General features: G+C 53.3%; 1 protein-coding gene across 18 annotated transcripts in view; it reads left to right on the forward strand.

Moving 5' to 3' along the window:
• The first annotated feature begins 11634 nt into the window (after nucleotides 1–11634).
• The window catches only part of CRHR2 (corticotropin releasing hormone receptor 2), a 43787-nt gene continuing 33263 nt past the window's right edge, over nucleotides 11635–22158 (forward strand). For 7 of the 18 annotated variants that reach the window (XR_014833107.1, XR_014833109.1, XR_014833108.1 and 4 more), the window contains exons 1-2: nucleotides 11635–11778; nucleotides 21583–21676. Coding sequence is in view for 6 of the 18 variants with exons in the window: in XM_021078456.2 (XP_020934115.1) it covers nucleotides 11692–11778; nucleotides 21583–21676 (181 nt within the window). In the remaining 12 variants the exon portion in view is untranslated. Of the gene's footprint in view, nucleotides 11779–21582; nucleotides 21677–21768; nucleotides 22021–22158 lie in introns of those variants that run through there. The other 11 variants (XR_014833101.1, XR_014833104.1, XR_014833106.1 and 8 more) reach the window with 10 other exon arrangements.

Below are 22158 nucleotides of genomic sequence, written 5' to 3' on the forward strand. Positions count from 1 at the left end.
CACAGTGGCTCTCAGTCCTGGCTGCTCCTTAGAATCATCTGGGAAGCTCTGAAACTACCCAGTGTCCGGGCTGCTTCCTGGACCAACCACCACGGAACGTCTGGAGAAGAGACCCAGGCAGCAGAGCCTCTCAGACATCATCTAGGGTGAAGGACCAGGATTTTTTCCCTTGTTATTATCAATCAACTGTAGACTAACACTTCTGAGAAATACAATAAAAACAGATGTCTAGGAAAAAAGAAATAAACCATAAAGATACACAAAATATATGTTCACATTTTTGTTGAGATTCAGCAAACATTAAACCACTCTGTCAATTGCCATAAAATTTTCCATTTGCTTAGTCTCAATTTCTATACTCATTACAGGCTGGTAGCCAGTAGTTTACAAACCAACAGTATTCACGGACCCTCCACTTTGAGCAGCTGAGGATGGACGCTCTTACTAACTCTCAGGGCCGGTCACAGCCAGACAAAGATGACCAGCAGCCTAACTCTGCCGTCCCCCCGGCACGTCATCTCCCCTCACTGTGTGGCTACAATTCTCAAATCTGGATGAGCTCAGATCCTCTTCCCTTGGTCTATAGACTCCGTCCTTAATAAGGGCCAGGATAGGGATTTTCTAAAATATTTTTAAAAGCACCGCTACTGAGAAAATCACTAAGAGGAGCCTGGCTGAGAAGTACTGTTTCCTTGCAGTTAGATTCCTGGTTGGGAAGTCAGCAACTCTGGGTTCTGGTTTTCAATCTATCGCCAAGTAGCTAAGAGGCAAATAATCTATGTCTAGATAATGTCTATTGCCCTGGAGGTTCAGATATCAAGAGCCAGGATGGACCGTGGTGCGATCTGCTTGGAAAGAATTCTCCAGGTAACTAGTCACATGATGACTAGTTCTTATTATTAAACTGATGGCTGCTGTCCCTCCCTAGGTGAATCCTGGCACTACCACAGTACCAAATCTGCTCACTTGTGTTTGCCTTTTCCCAAAGACGATCTGTTGATTCTTTGACATTCAAACAAATGATTAGTTCACAATCATGGATAAAGAAACAAATCTGGGAGTTCCCTTATGGCTCTGTGGGTTAAGGATCCTGCCTTGTCACTGCTGTGGCACAGGTTCGATCCCTGGCCTAGGAACTTCCACGTGCCGTGGGCACAGCCAAAAAATAAAAATAAAAATAAAGGCATCTGGGGAAGACGTGCAGCCTCCCTTTATTTATTTATTTATTTATTTATTTATTTTTGTCTTTTTGCCATTTCTTGGGCTGCTCCCGCGACATATGGAGGTTCCCAGGCTAGGGGATGAATTGGAGCTGCAGCCACTGGCCTACACCAGAGCCACAGCAACACGGGATCCGAGCCGTGTCTGTGACCTACACCACAGCTCACGGCAACACAGGATCCTTAACCCACTGAGCGAGGCCAGGGATCGAACCCTCAACCTCATGGTTCCTAGTCAGATTCGTTAACAACTGCGCCATGACGAGAACTCCCCTGGCCTCCCTTTAGAGGAGAGCCTCACTTCTGGCAAAGAGAGGAGGGGAATTAAACTAGACGTTCTCTAAAGTCCCTTGCAAAGCTCTCCGTTTTTTATATTAAAGTATTGATTATCACTAGACTTTCATCATAACACAAACATCTGTAAAATATCGATGTCACTTCTGGCCTGGGTGACCAGGAGCAGGTGGCCAGGGTGACCTCCTCCATCCTGGCCACGTTCTTCACTCGCTTTCCCAGGTCGAGCCTGTTGCAGCAGCTAGGCCCATTGAGGGTGTACACAGTCCAGGCACTGTGGTAACCTCCCCACCTGGATTAACCCATGTCGTCTTCAGAGCAGTCGGCAGAGACAGGGACTAGAACAGGCTGTATTCTGAGCTCCGCTTTACAAAGGGAACTGTGACTTAGAGAACTGGAGTAACTCACCCACAATCACGCAGCCAGCATGTGGCAGACACAGTTCTAATCAGGTAGTCTGTCTTAATCAATGTCTACGGAGCCCCCTACTATGTGCATATAAAACTCTGCCCAGAATCAATATTTGGAGACATCTGTGACGGTATTTACGTTATGTTCAAAAACGAATTTCCCCTTCTTCTCAAGTAGCCCAGGGAAAGGCAGGACAATTTGAATCCCTTTTGTCAATAATCTGTGTCCACGCCAAAAGGAACATTAGCAGATTGTGTGAGAGATGCGGTTCCCTAGGCAAATACCTCCTATTATCACTGAATCAGTGGCTCCAGTGCTCGGTTTGAGAGCACTATCCCTTAAGGAAAGAAAAAGCTTTGGAGTGAAATTCCAATCCCCTCTTTACGAACAGCCTCCCAGGCAGATCAGACAGGGGGCCAGGTGGCTGATGCTCAGGCCGGCTCCGAAATCCAGTGGGAGGGCTGGGTACCCTCTCTTCATAGCAAACCGTGGGAAGACAAGAGTGGTATTTCTCAAAACCTGTAGACCTCAGGTGGCCCTTCCTGCAGAAAGACACCTTAGCATGGTGGCTGAGAGCATGGCCTCCTGACCCACGTTGTTTGGGTTCAGTTCCCAGGACCACCATTTATTGGCTCTGTGACCTTGGGCAGGTTACTCAATCTCTCTGTGCTTTGGTTTCTTCATCTCTGAACTACAGACAATGGTAAGGTTTGGGGAGGATTCTGTAAGTGCAGTGTATGTGTGAAAGAATTAGAATCATGCCCTGCAGGGATCTAGGCTAGATATGCTTCAGCTGTTATTATTATAATTTCGGATAACTCACAAAGCCCACTATTTGGAAAGGCAGACATCAAGGTGTAAGGGCGGGGTTGTACTTCCTGAATTTTCAGCCTGCCTGCACTGCCCTGGAGATTTCAGACTCAAGACCGCAACACAAACTCAGGCCTGAATTTCCAAATTGCCAGCTCACCTATGGATTTCAGACTGGCCAGCCCCCACAATACCATGAGCCAATTCCTTAAGATAAATCTCTCGGTGTGTACATACATATCCTATGGGTTCTGTTTCTCTAGAAACCCCTGACAATCACAGGCAAAGCAAAATGGCAGAGCTGCTCTGAGCCCCTTGAGGGCAAGTCACAGTGGGCCAGAGCCTGGAGGGAAGGCGTAGCCTGAATGCACCAGGCTGGCTGTCATTTGATGGCTCTCAACACCGCCTCTCTGGTGGCCTGTGGGCAGACTCATCCGTGACAGGCGCTGTCCCGCTACACACACCCAGCAGCACCCTGCGGTGGGACCCCCAAAAGAGGACTCTTCTTCCTCCCTATTTCCCAGCAGTCAGTGCACTGGGCCCTGGCCTGCATCATCTGTCCCCAGTCAGGGCTGTGTCGGCCCCGGGCCTTGCAGGATCAGGGTTGGAGGAGGCAGATCCAGGCCATCGGGAGCAGCAGGGTCCTGGCCCAGCAAAGGGAAGACGGTCTCCTGGCTGAGCTTCCACGTAGCAAGAGTGTCCTCATCCAGCTCCGTGGTCGGGGGCTCAGGGGAAATGCCTATGTGGGTCTGTGCAAGCCACACACAGACGAGACAAGGGCAGGAGGAGAGGCCAGCAGAAGCGAGGACTCTGACCAGAGGCGACCATGAGAACATGAGCTCCCTGGAATACACGGCCGCCTGGGGAGGTCACTGAACTTCCCCTGGGAGGCGGGATAGCGTGCTTACAACATCTTGAACTAAACCTCAAAGGACAGCTGTCGTCACGGGGAGAGAGCTCTGGCCGGGGGAGGCCGAGGGGAAAGCAGCCCTCCCTCTGTTGGGACAGTTTCCCTCCTCTCTCTGGGCCAGAAGGCCTTTCTCTGAGCTTTGATGAGTTAACATCTCCTTGTTTCTGGCTTCTTTCTAGCCTTCGGCTCCGCTGATGATTTTTGTGTATCTCGGGATGTGAAAGGGAGTGAATGGGGGGGGGCAAGTCTTTAGCTGTCATAACCTCTGTGTCCCCTCATTTGTAGCGCTCAGAGCCTTGTCTTGTTCCGGAAACAGCGGAGGCCTCTGGAGAAGAGGCGATCGGAGCGGAAGGAGTGGATGCTGGCCCACATCACTAATAGCTGGCTCCAGCCGAGGGACCAAAACAGAGCTGTCACCCGCCACCGGGCCAGGAAGTTATCAGAGTGTCCGCCTGAAAGGCCATCGACCTCCAGCATGGAGAGCAGCCAAGCAAAGATTGGGGACCCCAAAAGGGAGACCAGATCCCTGGGAAACTGCCCCTCTCCAGCCTCCTCCATGACCTGGTGGGAATGTAAGGCAGCCCAGCCACAGAGACCTCTTATCCCCACTTGTCAGATGAGAAGCCTGAGGCCCAGAGGGTGAGCTTTCTTTTCAAGGGCTGACAGAGCTGGTAAATCACGCAACAGGACTGGATGGCCCCTCTCAGTTGAGACCTGGGGTCAAGTTTAATCAGATTCTCTGAAGCCACTCAGCCACTGGGCCTGACTCTTGCCAGCAAAGAGATGAATGCAGGCCCTGCCAGCCTCATGGATCACCCACCTTTTACTGAATGGTGTCTCGGTCTCCTGCTCTCTGAAAAGTCACCCCAAAGCAGAGGCAGCCTGGCCCAGAAGAGGAGGGAAATACCTGTGACCTTGGCTCATCTCACGCTGCAGGCAGAGGTGGGGAGGGCACGGTTGGTGGTGGGGCCAAGGAGCAGCCTTCCGAGGGGTGGTCCTCCGTAGGGCCCTGACTTCTCAGTTGTCAAATGAGGATGCAACCGGAGTGACTAAGGTCCCTTCCAGCTCCCATGTTCTCTGGGGAGCAGCATCAGGCCCAGAACTCAGACCAACACCACATCTTATCTGCAGAGCCTCACTTGTCTCCTGCCTCTGGGGGGTGTCCCAGCTCAGCCATTATCCACAGAATTTTTTCTGTTTAGGACTGCACCCATGGCATATGGAGGTTCCCAGGCTAGGGGTCAAATCTGAGCTGCAGCGGCCAGCCTACGCCACAGCCACAGCAACCCAGGATCCAAGCCATGTCTCCTGCCTCTGGGGGGGTGTCCCAGCTCAGCCATTATAGAAAGCCATTATTCTTTCTATAACGCTAACGTGACCATGTCACCCCAATAACTAATTCCTCCAGTGCCTGCCTTACCCCACCCATGCCCCCTGTCTGGGGCTCTGTCCGTGCTCAGCCTCACTTTAGTGGTCCCTGCTGCCCATCTGTGATTGACTCCACCCCCACAGCTCCCGGTGGTCCCCAGGCCTGTCTCTTTCTCACTTAGTCTGGGAGGCCCTCCCTCCAGACCCCCACCCTCACCCAGCTAAGCTCTGCTGATCTTCTGCCACCCTGGGGGCTGGGTGCCTTGGGGACCCCACAGTCACTGGCCCTCAGAGCCCTTGCCTGTTCACTGGTCTGCCCCCACACCCCAGCCTGGCTGTGACAGCCGCTCTGTCTTCTCTTCCTGCATCCTGCACTTAATAGGTGCTCAATAAATGTTGAATTCATACTGACTGTCCTTGGCCCTCCTGCCCAGGGCTCTATAGGACTCCGGGAAAGACAGACTTAGGTAGGAACATCCAGAGTCTGCCCATTGCGCCAGGGCCTTCTCAAAGCCCTCTGTCCCTGACCACTCCACGCCCCTTGCTCCAAGGCTCCCATAGTCATTCCCACTCATTCAGTCACTCAACAAACATTTGTTGGGAACCTACTCCTTTCCAGGCCCCCATGGTCACACTTTGCAAAGGGTCTTGCGCATAGTGGGTCTTCAATGTTGGTTGACGTTGAACTGGAAGAAACAAAGTGACAATAATAATGCTCCCTCCCCTCTCCAGGAAGTGGTCATTCTCCAGTCCTCATAGTGGCCCTGCATGGCAGGTGTTGTTTCATTCCACAGGTGGAGCCACTGAGCAGAAGAGGTGGAGAGAGATGCGCCATAGGAGCCACAGCAAGCACTGGAGCTGGGGTGGACAACACGGACCAGAAGGCTGGCCAGGGGACAGCAGCAGCCTGGCCTGCACGGCCTTTGGAATCCCCTCCATGGGTTTCTGTGCAGCTCAGCCCATGGTGCCTGCCCCTAGGAGGAGCCTGCACAAGACAGGGGGCAACTGTGAAACCACAGACACGACAGCCAGGAACCAGGCCCAGAAAATACAAGCCCCACAGCTGTTCTCCAGGCACAAAGTTCAAGCCTCCTTGGTGAGCAGGTAAAAACTCTGCCAGAGCTGACTTAATCCCTATTAATCAAACATGATGACTTGTTTTTCTTTAGAGACGAGTGACAACAGAGCAGATCATAACTCAGATTTGGACCTGGCCTCCCTGAACCAGTTTTGGAGGAAAATAAGAGAGAGAGAGAAAGATCAAAGTCATATCCCACAGTACCCACAGAAAAAAATCAAAATAAAAAACGAGCAACGCCAATGCCTGTTCTTTCAGCAATGCTGTAACATTGTGTTCTGAAATTGCATCGCAAAAGCATACTCTGCAGTCTGCGGCTAAACGGGTGTGACCACAGCTAAAATAAGGCAATAGCATCATAAACGTGGGGGGCAAGATGTCACCTGGCCATAACGGTGGTCCCCTCATCTGCTATGGCCCTGGGTCTGAGCCCCAGAGGACAGATGGGGTGAGTGTGGTGGCCCCGCAAAGCAGGACAGGGAGTCTGGCCAGCGCCCTCTGCATGGTGCAGGCCCTGCCTTTCCCTCAGTCTCTGGCTGAGACGCCATCTCATCTCTTGCCTGGGCTGCTGTACCAGCTACCCTGCCTTCTCCTTCACTACAGACTTGCCGTCTCGAACCCAAGACCACCCTGCTGCTCCAGCAAGCATTCTAGAGAGCAGATCCAACCCTGCTCAGACAACTGCAACCCGTGTCCCCGAGAACCCCAGTCCCCCAAAGCCCCCTTTCCTTCCACAGCCACACACAGTGACCTGACGGCCTAGTCCATTTGTTTTACAGAAAGTTGGACGCTCCCCAACAGTTCCGGTTCCTGCACATGGGGATGGGGTGTCTTCCATTTTCCCGATCACCTTTTACTCTAAATTCTACTCCTATTCAATTCCTGAGCACTCTGTTGCTTTGAATTCCTTGGATGGTAAGCAGCAGAACCATGTTTCAAACTGGCTCAGGCATCAGGGAAGATTTATTGGTGATTCCCTTTCCAGAGGCAGAGGCAAAGTGGGTTTCTGGCTGGACTGGAACCAGAGCCTCAAAGTCTACCAGGACCCGCTCTCCCCCTCTCTGCTTCTCTCTGTGTGGACACTCATTCCCTCAGCTCGGCTCTCCCCTCGCAACACCAATAGCCGTGCAGCTGCTGCATTTGACACTGTCAGTTCTCCTAGAGAGCAAGAGTCTTTCTGTTTGATGCAAAGTTTAAAAATCCCGGGGAGGAAGTTCCTGTGTGGCGAAGTGTATTAAGGAGTTGGCATTGCTACAGCTGGGTGTAGGATGCAACTGTGGCATGGGTTTGAGCCCTGGCCCTGGAACTTCTACATGCCATCAGTGAGGCAAAAAAAGTTCCCTGTCAGCTTCCTGATTAGGATTCAGTTCTTTCATTTCTGTGGCCCCGGGTCCAATTCCTGATCTGGGAAAGTCTGCAAATGGCCAAAGGACAAAAAGAAAAAGCCTGGAGTTCTTTTGTGGAGCAGTAGATTCAGGATCTGGTGTTGTCACAGCAGCAGCTTGGGTTTGGGCTGTGGCGTGAGTTTGATCCCTAGCCCAGGAATGTCCACATGCCACAGGTGCAGCCAAAATCAAACAAGTAAAATGAAAATCCCAGGGAAAGACTCCGATGAAGCCCGTTCAGATCAGCTGTCCACTCCTGTACCAACCAGCTGTGCTTGGTGGCTGAGGCCCTCGCATCTGTCCCGCCTGGTTAATTGCATTGAGCCGATCCAATCACTGCGGAGCAGAGTGAATCGTGCCCCGAGGAGGCACACGTAATTCTCGGAAGGCAAAGCAATCTTAGATATTACAGTGGTTCGTGGCCCTCCAAAGAACCTCAGTATAGAAATGGATATATAGTATGTCTATGGTATTAAAATTTCATAGTGGGGGAAGGCCACGAAGAAAAAAAATCTAAAAGAGCTCCTTTGGTGGGGGTGGGGGTGGTGGAAAAAGAAAAACTGTAGAGAAACACTGGAACAGAAGATGGTGACTTTCTCAGGACAGGACCATCCTGGGAATGTCCAGTACTCCCGCCACCTGCAGATGCTGACCCCTCTCCAACTCTGTATACACACGGGCAGAGCACCTCATCCTCATCCCCCAAACGCTGCTGAAACACGCTGTTGTGTAGGGTGGACTCTTTCTGAGGACGGGAGGTAGCGGAGGATGATGACAGACCCGCCGCTAACACTGACCGACTCTTCACACCTCTGGGAAGCCCTTCCAGCCCATCTCTCCTCACACCTCGCCTGCCCTGCCGTCCTCATCCCCTGTTTTCTCTCAGAGCCCTGGGACAGCCCAGATCCTAGTTCTGTTTCCCCTTTACTGTCTTGGATGCCAGACTAGATCTTGGAATTTCTGCCACTTTATTTGATGGAGCAAACCACCTGCCTCCCTTCTAGATCATCCTGGGTTTGTCTTTCATAACCTGGAAGGGCCATAAAGGCATTTTCCTAAATAAAAAGGCTCCACTGGCCCAAGTCTACCCTTGGGAACCAAAAGCTTATAAATGACAATTAGTTGTCTTTCCCAGATCAGAGCTGCAGGCAGGGTTTCTTCCGCCACCAACAGCCTCTGAAAGAGGAGGAGAGCTGCCCAGAGGACCCCTCAGGGGCTCCCCGGATTTCGTACGTTTTTATTGTTGTTGTTTGTCTTTAACCCATGACACTTAGAAGGGTCAAGTCCAGACTTCCCTGACTTTGTAGGCTCCTTTAGGTCCCCAGAGGCGAGATGAGGATTCCTGTACAGCATTTCGTACAGAAGGTGCTCCCGGGAGAGATGGGTAAGAGCAGGGGCAAAGCAGGACTGAGAAATGCAAGAAGTCCCGCAGCAGTGGGATGCCTGGGACCCTGAGTGTTAATTACTCCGTCCACCTCCAGGACAAAGCAGCACCAACCCGTCAATAGCAAGACGTGCCCTTGGGGAGTGGGGGATGTAAACTCCGGGGTTCCTGGGGCTCAATCCCTACCTTGGTGTAAAATGTAACTCTAGTTGTCCAGGAGATACCCTCTTATGACTATTCCAGGTTGGGCGAGGGCACTGATTTGGAAGCACAAGGAAGTCCAGAGAAGTGTACACAGAATGCCCTGCCAGGGAGGAATGAGGATCCAGCACTCACCTGCTTGTAACGCAGACCCTCCTAGAACTAGAGCGGATCTAGCTTCTTTGCAGCCTGTCCTCCACTGCCTGGCCCTACACTGTCCCCAGCCCAGCCAGCTGTGCTTGCCAGCTCCTTGCCTCTGCTCTCCCTGGCCCCTCCATCTGGAGAAAAGAGCGCCCCCTTCTCCATCTGTTTAGATCATTCAAGATGCTCCCGGTAGCACCTTTCCCCTAGAGACTCCCTGCTCCCTGAGCTGCCCTGCACCTTGTGCCATCTCCCAACTCCCATGACAGTTACTCATGCCCAGATCATAGGCTCCACACCCCTTTTCTCTGCTGGCACTCTGCCCCCAGGCAGCAAGGCTGGCCTTGAGGTCAGAGCCTCTCCTCTCTGCTGAACAGCACCTACTGTGAGACTGGCTGTGGAGATGCTCCAGTCAATCGTGCTGAAAAGAACCGCTGAACCTCGTGCTGATCCATCAATTCTCTGCGTCTACCCACCCTTCAAAGTCCTGCCGAATGGCCACCTCCTGGTAGAAGCCCTCTCTGACCAAGCCCATCTGACTGGGTCCAGTAAAACCAAATCCTCTCTCAAGATTTGGGATGGGGTTTCCACCTTGTTACTTCAAGTGAATGGGGGAGAGCTAATCAGCTCTTCCTTTGCTTTCCCCAGAAAAATGCCCTGCACCACTGGATCTGGGCTCTGTGCAACAGAGAGAGACACACACACAAAAGAAGAGCCTCCCCCACCTCCCCACCAAACTAGGTGGAGACCAGCCACATCCAAGGGGCTATAAGAGAATAGCCCACATCAGGGAGGAGCCAGGGGCTCAGATTTAGGCCCTGAGATTTCTGGGGAGGCTGATGGAGGAGCTGGTGCCTCAGTCAGGAAGGGCTGCCTGGAGGAAGGGGGTAGAGGAAGGAGGACCTGAGGGACAGAAAAGTGTCCCAGGCAGAGACCAGAGTGGACAGAGAGTGTCTAAATTTCTTGAACTTGTGCTGCACCCACCTCATCTGCTCCAGGAAAATCTTGGTGCCACACTAATCACATTCTTTAAATGCTTTCCCCTCAGATCCTAACAACACTGGAATTGCTGCTTAAGCTTTTAAACTCTGTACACCAGGCCTACCTGCTAGAACAGTCCCAGCAGCTGCTTCATTGGCTCCCAGAGAAGAGGCCACACCTCCTGAGCCCTGACCCAGCCCCAGGCTGGACCTGTTCCTGAGAGGAGCTCTGCTCAGCACTGCCCCATATTCGGATCCCTGTGAAATGTAGAGAAACTTCCCAATGCCAGGGCCCCATCCCAACCTACATCATCAGAACTTCTGGGTGGGGCCTGGCATTGCTGCATTTGTTGTGGTTGTTTTTTGCTTTTTTTTTCAAATATATTGTTAGCATATTATTTCAAACTTACAGAGAAGTTGGAAGAAAGATCCAGAGTATACCCACATACCCTTTGCCCACATTACCAGTTATTTAATTTTATCTTGTCTGTTTTCCTGTCTTCTCTCTCTCATCTACATGTCTGTGTGTGGTATGTGCTGTGTGTGTGTCGTTCTTTCTTTTTCTTTTTTTTTTTTTTAGGGCCATACGTGCAGCACATGGAAGTTCCCAGGCCAGGGGTCAAATCTGAACTGCCAGTTGCAGGTCTACACCACAGCCACAGCAACATGGGATCTGAGCCACATCTCTGACCTACACCACAGCTTGTGGCAACACTGAATCCTTAAGCTACTGAGCAGGGCCAGGGATGGACCTGCATCCTCACGGATACTAATCAGGTTCTTAACCTGCTGAGCCACAGTGGGAACTCCTGTGTGTATTTCTGAACCATCTGAAAATAAGTTCGCTATATTGTCTTCCTTTAGTCTAAAAAATATTCCCTAAGAATATGCAGTTATCGAAATCAGGAATTTGAACACGGATACAAAACTATTATTTAGTCTGGCCTCCAAGATCGAATTTCAATTGTCCCAAGAGGCAGTGGTGCCTGGTAAAAACTCCCGGGACGATTGGAAGATGCCTGCAGGGCTGGAAAGCTTGGCAGGGGATGAGATCCACCCCAGGGCACTGTGTGCTCTGGCCACAACCACAGCCGAGACTCCCTCCTCCCTTTCTCAATTCCTCTCTCCCCGGCGTGGGTAGCTACAGCCCTGGCAAAGGTGGCTGGCCAGCCACTAAGAGGCATTAACCCCTTCTCTGCAGGCTGGAGGCAGTCTGGCCCCTGGCCGCTTGGGCAGAAGCTGCTGCGGGGCACCGCTATAAATAACCTGGAGGGGGCGGGCTGCGGGGCGGTGTCACTGCAGCCCAGGGAGGTGGGGAGATTGCCCCAGTGGTCAAGGCCTTACCTTGGCCGCCTGGCGCGGTGGGGAGGGAGGGGCCGACACAGCTCCGACCGGAGGGAGGCGGGAGGGGGGAGGGGGAAGGGGAAGGGGGAGGGGGGGAGGGAGGGCAGCGGGCGGGGCGGGCCCGCTGTGCTGGGAGGTGCGCTCCTGTCAGCAGCCGCTGAGGGCATGGGGGGTCCCACGGGGCCCCCTCGCCTCCTCCTCGCCCCACGCTCGCTCCTCTGCCTGCTCTGCCTCCTCCCGCCGCTGCTCAAAGTAAGTGCGGGGAGTGAGGGTCTGTTCTCAGGGTGGGGGCGCCGGGAGCTGGAGCTCCGTGTTCTCCTGACCGCGAGGCCGTAGGGGGTCTCACTGCTGGGTTCCTGGGCCCAGTTTCCTCGACCCTGTTAGGAGCTGGGTGGAGGAGGTCTCAGGGCTCGGTGGCCGGGATGGGGTTGGGCAGCCCTGCATCCAGGGATGGACTAGAGATGTCCTCCCTGGGTGAGGGGCAGGTGGAGGGGAGATGAAACTTTTCGCACTAGCTGGGATGAGACCCCGAAGCCCTTGTGGCTGAGCAGAACGTTCTGGGGCCGCACTAGTGTCTGGGGCATGCCCTGCCTCAGGTCCAGAAATTCTCTATCCCCTGTCCACCTTGTCTCCTCCCCATGGATCCCACTCCATCTCCCTTGCGGGAGCGTCAGTCCCTTCCTCACCCCATGACAGTTCTGGCCGTTCCCTGCAAAGGACCACCAGAGAGCTGCCCCCCCACCCCCGCAGCCCTGTCCCCACCCTCCTCTCTGCACCTGAAACCAGGAAGCCCTTAGTAGCAAATGAGCGACGGTGCCGGGGGGCGCTTGGGCAAACCAACCTTGCTAGAGGTTTCTCAAAGCTGTGGGTGTCCCCCCAACCCCCACCTGGTACCCATTGGCCAGGGATGAAGGGATGGAGAAGGAGCTGCACAGAACGCTCTGGAGAAGAGGGGGTGAGGCCAGGAGGGAGCAAGTTTCAGAACTGGATACAGGAGGAATCTACCTCTAATCCTCTCCCCGTTTTACAGATGGGGAAACTGAGGCTCAGAGAGGGAGGGTGATCTGTCCCAGGCCACACTTTTCATGAAGAACCACGACATCAGAAGGATTCAGAGGCCATACGGTGCAAGGGACAGAGCCAGGCTGGAAGCCAGCAGGCCTGCTCCTGTCCCCACATGTACACAGAGGACTCCTCCGTTTAGCCCTCATCTCATTCAACAGCTAGATAGTGAGCTCCCACTGTCCGCGGCAGAGCAGCTTTGCCGACAGACCTGATTCAAAGCCCCGCTTTGCTGCTGAGTGGGTGACCTTGGACAGGCTACTCAAATTTCCTCAGCCTCAGTTTCCTCCGGGGTAAAACGAGGATGATTTGGGTGCTTCCTGAATCGGGTTGTCACGAGGAAGGAAAGCTCCGAGCACCGTGCCTGGCACAGAGTAAACACTCAATAAATGCAGCTGTAGTTCTGTGCCAGGTACTAGAGATGAAGACACGGGGGGGCCCTGCCCTCCCAGGGGGTCTGGTCAGGTGGAGAGAAGGAGTGGGCACCATGCTGAGGTGTGGTCAGTACCCCAATGGGCAGATGGCCCAGTGGCTCCTAGACATGCCAGGTCCTCTTAATAACATTGCAGGCTGCATTTGGGTGGCATGGAGGCTGTGGAGTGAGCTCAGTGCCCCCCCCACCCCCCTCACCTCCCACTCCCCCTGTCTTGGGCTCTGAGCTCTTCTGGTCCCCACCCACTTGTTCCCAGGATAGGTGCCTTCCAAGAGGGCTGCTGTTAGGGCCAGGCTTGCCCCTCGGCCCTCCCCTCTGTGGATTGTGATGCCAACTGCCCAAGCTGGTTAGAGGGAGAAGGCTTCTGGTTGCTGCCCCAGAGCCTGGCCAGGTGGAGGGGTCTGGGGGAGGGTACCCTGGGTACCTCAGAGGCAACAGCCTCCTCTCCCCTTAGAGTCAGCCCAGGGCCTGCCCCCAACCCTCCCTGGACAGCCTGAGACCGGAGACTAGTGATTCACCCCAAGTTCCTCAGGACGCAACCAGCTAGAGAGGAACGTAGTGTCTCTGGCCCCCAAATGCAGGCGTCTTTGCTCTGGGTCTTCGTGGTAACAGGGTTTATTCCTGGGTTGTCATCCAACTATTCTGAGATTTCTGAAATGAGAGTAAGTGACCTGAGCGGGTGATGGGGAAGGGAGGTGGCCCGGGGCAGGGTGAGAGCGGGGGCTGGCCTCCAGCCCTCTTATTTATTCAGTAATACTTGATTCAGCCAGTAGTTAAAGAGGATCGTGCATGGTAAAGACACAAGGGAGAAAACAGCAGCCCACCCCCCGACCCCACCCCCTGCCCTGTGGAGTTGATAACCTGGAGGAGACGCTGGCAGGAAGAAAATGAATATGAAGAACTGTGTACATTTACAAGCTCTGGTCATGGGAACTAAGAGCAGCTGTGTGCAGGTGTGAGAGCCTCTGCCTGGATTGGGAGGAAGTCTGCTGGGAAGTGGGCAGGATGGCAGAGGTGGAGATGGGGTGTCCTGAGCAAGCTGGGGGAGGGCCGCAGTCCCAGCCCTGAGAAGAGATGCTGTGAGGCTCCAGGGGCAGGGTGGGTCCTGGTGGGATGGGACTTCTTTTTTTTTTTTAATTTAATTTTTATTTTATATTGGCATATAGTTGCCTTACAGTGTTGTGTTAGGGTAGGGGCAGGTGTACAGCAAAGTGGTTCAGTTATACACATACATATATCCATTCTTTTTCAGATTCTTTTCCCACATAGGTTATTTCAGAATATTGAGTTGGGTTCTCTGTGCTCTACAGTAGGTCCTTGTTGATTATCTGTTTTATATATGGTAGCGAGTAGATGTTAATCCCCAATTCCTAATCTACCCCTCCTCCCCCAGATTTTCCCTTTAGTAACCATAAGTTTGTTTTCAAAGTCTGTGAGTCCGCTTCCGTTATTTTGGTTTTTTTGTTTGTTTGTTTGTTTGTTTGTTTGTTTTTTGTCTTTTTAGGGCCACACCCACGGCACATGGAGATTCCCAAGCTAGGGGTCCAATCGGAGCTGCAGTTGCTGGCCTACATCACAGCCACAGCAGCTCAGGATTCAAGCCACATCTGTAACCTACACCACAGCTCATGGCAAAGCCAGATCCTTAAGCCACAAGCAAGGCCAGGGATCAAACCTGCGTCCTCATGGATACTAGTCACATTCGTTTCTGCTGCACCACGAAGGGAACTCCTATTTCTGTTTTGTAAATAAATTCATTTGTATCATTTTTAAGATTCTACATACATATAAATGATAACATATGATATTTGTCCTTGTCTGCTTTACTTCACTTAGTATGACCATCTCTAGGTCTCTAGGTCCATCCTTGTTGCTGCAAACGGCATTATTTCATTCTTTTTTACGGCTGAGTAATATTCCATTGCATCTATGTACCACAGCTTCTTTATCCATTCCAGGATCTGATTTCTATCACAAGGGCATGGGGAGCTCAGGGCTTGCTAAACTAAGGAGGGGCCTGATCTGATGTGCATTTGTGAACATGCCAACTGGTAGCCGAGTGGGGAAGACACCCTGGCCCAGACTCACTGCAAGAGCCTGGAGGAACCAAGCCTTGACCCTGGTGAGACCTTTAAGAAACTACTTTGGGAGGCAGCGCTGTGATCATGCAGCCGTCTTGGGCACCAGGTGCTGTGCTAAGCCCTTTGCTAAAACACTGGAAAGGCTGGAACAGTTATTTACAGACGGAAACAGAGGTCGAGTAAGGCTAAGGAATGTGGCCGCTGGATTCCTGAACCCGTGATCTAACCTTGCCTCCCCCTCTGTGAAGACCCCAGAAATCTTGGCCGGGTCCAGCCCCTCGGACCTGTGGGCAACAAGGTGATCCCCCCGCGGGGTCACAGAATAGCCCTTCTCTGTGTGGTTTCTTGCCCCAGGTTTTTGCTGCTTTCTGGGGCACGGGGGCTGTCTGTTCTGAGAAGGCTCAGCAAAGACAGAAGACCCAGACTCCAGAAGCCTGGACCCTCCCTAACCTGCGCAGCCCTCCCCCAAGACCAAGGCCAAGGCCCTGCATCCCCCCCAAAACACACACACACACCCAGGGTCTGCAGGGTAGGAGTGGGGGACTCAAGGGCCATTTACCAGAAGCTAATTCATCTAATAACTCTTGCCCAAATTCAGCTTTCTGAATGTTTTCTAACCTAATCAGCTAATTTAGTCTCTCTGTTTTTGCCATTTTGTGGATGTTTTAGTATGTTTTTAAAAAACCACTTTGTCTGAGGGCACTGCCTAGTTCATTTCATATTCCTAGTAAGTCTCAGATTTGTACCACTTTATGAATTAAGGGCCATTCTGAATCCTCTTAGCTGTCATTTTCTACTTTATCTAATTTTAAGCATTTTTAGGACTCCTCAGTCAGTTTGTCTAAAGCCACTTTATTCAAAAGTCTCATTTTTTAGGATGTTATTTCAAATCTACCAGAGGGACAGATAATAGTATCCATTAAGCTTATTTTGCTTCTTCCGTCTAGCATCTACACAGGTCTTACCGTGTGCTCGGTACTGTTCTTAGCCCTGACACCCATTACCTGTTTTAAGCTTCGTGGCCACCTCAGGGCATAAGACCGTCATTATCCCCATTTGACAGATGGGGAAGCTGCAGCAAGGTCAAGTGCCACAGTCACCCATCTGGGAGAAGCAGGACCAGGACTCAAACCAGGCAGCCTGACTCCAGATTCCCTTCCCTTTACAAAACTGTAAGACACTCAGATGCCGAAACAAACCAGAAAGAGGTGACTTTTTGATGAGTTGATCATGGAGGAGATAATTTTAGGCCTAGTGACCTGCTAGAGGACCTCCTGCTGGCCAGCTCCCACCTTCCCTCCATCCCTCCGGGTCCCTTTTCTTCCCCTCCCTCCTCGCTCCCTCAGACACCGGTGTGCAGGGCCCAGGGCTTGACACAGGTCAGGGAAGAGGGACAGGGGTGAGAGGGAGCCACAGGCTTTCAGAGATGAGAGAGAACACATGACAGGGAGAGGCCTGGAAGTTTCTCCAGGAGAGTTGGTGGCTGGATTCGGACTGGATGGGAAAGTAGGAAAATGCTGGAACATTCAGGGATGGGAATCCTTGATCAAAGTCTTGGCACCTGAGAGTTCCTGTCTTGGCTCAGAGGAAACGAATCTGACTAGTATCCACAAGGACGCAGGTTCGATCCCTGGCCTCGCTCAGTGGGTTAAGGATCTGGTGTTGCCGTGAGCTGTGGTGTAGGTCGAAGATTCAGCTCGGCTGTGGTGTTGCTGTGGCTGTGGCATAGGCTGGCAGCTGAAACTCCGATTAGACCCCTAGCCTGGGAACCTCCATGTGCCACAGGTGCAGCCCTAAAAAGACCAAAACAAAAAACAACAAAAAAACACCAAAGGCCTAGTACTTGATGGGTTAGAACTGAGCATCTAAAAGTCTCCCCTTCCAGGAAGCTTGCCAGGATACTCCAGGAGAGAATAACCCGCTTCCCTCAGAGGACTTGCAATCCCTCACCCTCTGCCTCTGCCAGCCTCAGCTCCCTCCTGCCTCCCCTGTGTCAGCACCCAGACTCTGCCTTCTCCCGCTTTCCTCCCTCTCTTCCGCCCCTTCTTTCCCCTCTACTCCTCCCCTCCTCTCCCCCCTCCCCTCCCCACCCCCCTCCCCCTTCCCCTCCCCCTCTTCCCGCCCTCCCCATCCCCCCCATCCCTTTCCATCTGCAGTCTCCCCATCTCTTCCTCTTTCCCCAGGCCAAGGCCTGAGTTTTTCCTTCCTCTCTTCCTAGCTCAGGCTCAATGAAACCAGTGAATGAAAGAAAACACCGGGAGAGGAATCCTCCCCCTCCCAGAGGAGTCCTCTCTGACCTTGGCCGAGAGCAAGGAGGCAAGTGGGGAGCTCACCCCATTCCCCTCCAGTTACTGGCAGCCTGGCCACAGGACCTGCACTCCCAAAGCTCCCAGGCTTAGACCAGCAGCTAAATTTAGAGGAAGTTTGTTGCCAAGCCAGGAGGGAGCGCTAGGCTGGGCCAGACCCCCTGGCTCCAGAGAAGTGGCACCTTTGAGGCTCGCCTGGCCCCTGGGGCAGAGCTTCTGCCTGGACAGGGCCCAAGGTGGAAGAAGAGCAGCTGGCATCTTGGCTCTGACCCGCTGCCTCCTCCCCCTGCCAGGACCTCTCCCTTGCCCTCTTCTAAGGTGAGGGCTTCCAACTTCAGGCACACAGAGGCTGGAAGCAGGACCTGGCCATCCTCAAAGGGAAAAATCAGAAAGAAGGTGACCTGACAATCACAGAAGCCCAGAACCTGAGCTCACAGCACCCGTGGACCACCAGCCTTCACTTCCTCATCCTGAATCAGCTCTTCTGTGTGTATCTGACCAACCAGTAACCTACCAACCTGTCTGTCTTATCCTGCCTCAGCTCTTCACCTGCTGTGTGGCCTTGGGAGGTGACTTTGCCTCTTTGGGCCTCAGTTGCCAGACCTGTAAAATGGGATTATTCACAGCTACCTCAGAAGCTGTTGTGAGGATTAAGGGGGCTGTCTTGCAGCATTTAGAGCTGCATCTAGTGCATAGTAAATGCTGACTTCACACCAGAGAAGCCTCTTTTTCCCACCTGTCTCCTTCCACCCTCTGAATAGCATCCCCCATACCAGAGGCTTGCTGCTTCCTGAGCAGCCCTGGGCTTTCTTGCCTCTAAGCCTTTGCTTGCTCTGCTTCTGCCCCTGGAATTTCTTTCTGCTCTTCTTATCCTTCAGCCTGCATGGACCGCGTCCTTCCCTCCCCTTGGACTCAGCTCCCATGCCCGGTTTCCTCACCAGCATCCACTGAGCACTGCTGCGTAGTGGGTCCAGTGAGGAAGCTGCAGGCTGTGTCTTTAGGGGCCACTGTCCATGGAAGGGGTGCTGAGGGCTGAATTTGGAAGGTGGAACATGAGGTTTCTAGAAGACTTTTGTAAAGGAGAAGGATTTAGCTGGGCTGTGGGCCTCCCCTTTGAAGCAGCTCTTGACATTTAGTCATTTGTTTAATGCACACCAAAACCCCATGGAGTTTGTATTCTTTCCCATTTTAAAGATGAGGAGGCCAAGCCTCAAAGAAGTTAAGTAACTTGGCAAAGGCTACAGAGCTGAGAGACAGCATCCCCAGAGCCCTGAATAAGGGTGTGTTTGCAGCCTGCCAGCACTGAGAGCTCAGCACCCAGGCCTTGGGGGTAATTATTCCTGGCTGTGTCTTTGCTTTCCCTGGCCCACCATGTGCTGTCTGAGAGCTGGGGGCTCTCCTTCCTCCTCCCTGCCCCACCAGCCAGCAGCAGCAGCAGCAGCAGCAGCTCTGTCCAGAATAGGCACCTCCAGGGTATGGTGCGAGTGTAAACTGAGTCAAATCCACACAAGCAGCTCCTTGAAGAGAATGAACATCTTTGGCTTTGCCAGCTTGTTGGACCAGCAGAGCAGTTATAGGAGATGGAGCCCAGATCTGAGAGTTATTCCAAAACCACTTTTTTTTTTATTTGGCCACTCCCACAGCAGGTACAGGGTCCCAGGCCAGGGATCAAACCTGCACCAGAGCAGTAACTCAAGCCAAGGCAGTGACAATACTGGATCCTTAACCCCCTGAGCCACCAGGGAACTCCCTCAATGCCACTTCAGATCTGCTCACCCATTTTGCCCAGGCTTGAACAGCACGGGTCCACACTGGGCACGGCAGCCTGTGCCCCTCTGCTCTCTCAGAAAGAACACTCAGCCACAGCCTCAGACCACAGCGACGGATGCAAGGGCAGCCCCATAATGCCTGAGTCCTGGCGGAGGGTGTCCTGCCACCCTTGTCTAGGAGCTCAGAGCCAGGTGTTCAGATCCCAGGCAAAGTCGAACATGAGACCCCTGAGTGGGGCTACAGTGTGGCTGCTGGGGGCTTTGAGAGAAGGAGCCTGTATCTAAGACACAAAACTAGTCAGTCAGAGAGTCCGCGGTCAACACAGTCTACCTCTGGGTTGAGCATTGCCTCAACGGTGACCTCCAGAGGCTGGTGTCTCACTGGGAACTTCCCCCTCCCCCGCAAGGAAAGCATTACTAGCTGCCTCGCAAACAGAGAGAAGGGAGTTGAGAAGGGGTGATGGGTCAGGCCCTGGGCCCACAGTCTCCCCAGACCCAGCTGAGGGTGGGGCATCAGAATTCTTCTCGGAAGATCCCAGGATCCAGAGTGTCCCCGCCCCAGCCCAGCTGATCCCCAGCAGGTGGCTCTCTGGCAGCAGGACCTTCCAGATGCTGATGGAGGCTGATGCTAAGGAGCTCCCGGCAGCCCTGGAATATGGGAACAGCAAGACCATGGCCCCCGGTGTCTGCCCTGCAGGCCAGGAGGCCAGAGCTCCCGGCTGATGGCTCAGGAAGCCCCTTACAGCACCCAGACCCGGACCCACACTGCACATAGTATGCACACACTACTCACAGTCACAGCCACACGCCCTACACAGATAGATGTGCCCCCACACAGACCCCTTACACACACACTAATCTCACACACAACACCTCTGCTCCCCAGCACTTCCTCCTGCTCCAGCCCCGTGGAGAGAGCGGCAGAACCCAGGTGCAGTGAGCGCCTGTAAGTGGTGGCCCGCCACCCTCAGCTCTCCCATCTGACCAAGCAGGGTCATTAATTAGGAGCTCCGGGCCGGCGTGGTGAGGCTGAGCGTGCAGCCTCCAGCCCCAGCACAGGAAATAGACTAAGCTTGATGTGGGGAACGTGATGTTTGAGGGCTGAAAGGCCCTGCTCCTGGAGACATCCTGGGGCAAACATTGACCCAGCTGCCAGGAAGGAAAATATCTGACAGGCAGGAGAAATGGAAGAGGCTGCCCACTAGTGGGGCAATGCCTTCTAGAATCCCAGAGTCAGGATTATTAGTGTTGAGGAGGTGGTACAGAAGTCATCTTGCACACACACAGGCAAGTGCATGCACTCTCACACACACGCTGGCCTCAGGGTAAGGAAAGTGGGGGCCTTGAGAAGAATGGGGGACAAGGGTTAGAATTTTAGAGGGCATTGAGTTTGTTCAGTCTCACACCATGCATTTCCAAGCCTGTCTACGTCTGCACATGCTTTGTTCTCTATCTACAGCACCCTTCCTGGCACCACCCTTAGCAACTGGACAAACTCCTACTCAGCCTTCAAAACCCATACCAGCATGACCTCCTCCATGATACTACATCATTCATCCTCACTGTACAGTAGACACTGTAACAAGTTGGTTACCCATCCATCTTTCACAACAGACGCTGTTCCCCTGAGCACATCTACTTCATCCCTCCACATCCAGCACCCTCGAGTGATTTGTTTGAGTGGATGGGATCCCAGGTGGTTTCTGTCTTTTGAATGGGATTGCCATTGTTGCAACAACCATGTTTGTTCCCTGTAAGTGCCCACACGGGCACCGTGGTCCCTCCCTTTCCCCCATTCATCCTTCTGATTGTCCTTAGAGTGCCACCTCCTCCAGCAAGCCTGCCCTGTCTTCCCAAGTCCAAGTTAGGAGTCTTTTTTTTCCTGTGTTAAGCTAATACCTTTTGTAACTGTCTGTTTACCTATGTGACAAGGAAACAAAGTCACATCTTCTCCTCTCTTCTGCCTAGTCCAAGTCTAGGGGAGTCCTAGTTGACCGGGAACTACAGTGAGGACACCCACTGTGTCCCCCAGCCAGGGTCTGACACACAAGAGGTGTTGTACCAATGTTTTCTGGGGAAATGAACCACTGGGAGACACCCCTCACCAGCCTGGCTGCCAGAAGGCCACAGGGCTCATCCCGAACTGAGGAGGAGACCTTTGTGGACCAAGGGATGGGCAAAGCATCTTCTTTCCCTGGGGGGCCAAGCTGCCCTGGACCACTTCTAAGGCCTTGTCAGGATTCCAGGCCTGGCCATGCTGCTGTTCTGATGTGTGGCCTTGGGCATTTCCTTCCTCTGTTTTCTTCTCTGTACAATAGAAAGACAAGTGACAGGACGGGGGGTGGGGCAGACATGTGTTGTCACTGCACAGCCGGGGCCTGACCCTCCTCCCTCCTATCTTCTAGGCAGCCGGGCCCAACCAGGCACCCAGAGACCAGCCCCTGTGGGCGCTGCTGGAGCAGTACTGCCACAAAGTCACCACCCTCAGCAACCTCTCAGGTATGCCAGCCCCTGCCACCACCTGCGGCAGACCCCAGGAGTAGGGGTGGGCCCAGGGCCTGGGGGAGAAGCAGGTCCTCCCAGGCCGGCCCAAGCTCAGTGGGTGGCACAGTGACTGGTTTCCAGGCCTGGGTGTCCATCCTTGCCCATGTGGGGCTCAAGCTCTTCACCAGTGATGAAGGGCTTGGTCGGGAGTCCTCCTCCAGTTCTGCACCCAAGGAAGCTGGCTGGGGTGGCATTCAGCGGGGGCACTCCTCTGCTTTCAAACTCCAGCAAGATGGCACGACCGGCAGAAGGTGTAAAACACATTCTCCCGTTGCCGTGGCTACAGGTGTCACCTCCCGGTAAGAACCTGTGAAGTAGCAGCTGAGCCCCTGAGTTCTGACCCCTTAGAGTTTTCTGGCGGCTGATCCAGACTCAGGGTCAGCCTCTGCAGAGCTCAGAAGAGCCCTGGGCCTTAACGGGCTCTGGAGAAATGTCCC

This window comes from Sus scrofa, chromosome 18, assembly GCF_054392235.1.
Source record: "Sus scrofa isolate SSC_HxYL_T2T_F1_AM1 chromosome 18, Sscrofa_HxYL_maternal_Yorkshire_Landrace_v2.0, whole genome shotgun sequence".
In the NCBI taxonomy this organism is placed as follows: domain Eukaryota; kingdom Metazoa; phylum Chordata; class Mammalia; order Artiodactyla; family Suidae; genus Sus; species Sus scrofa.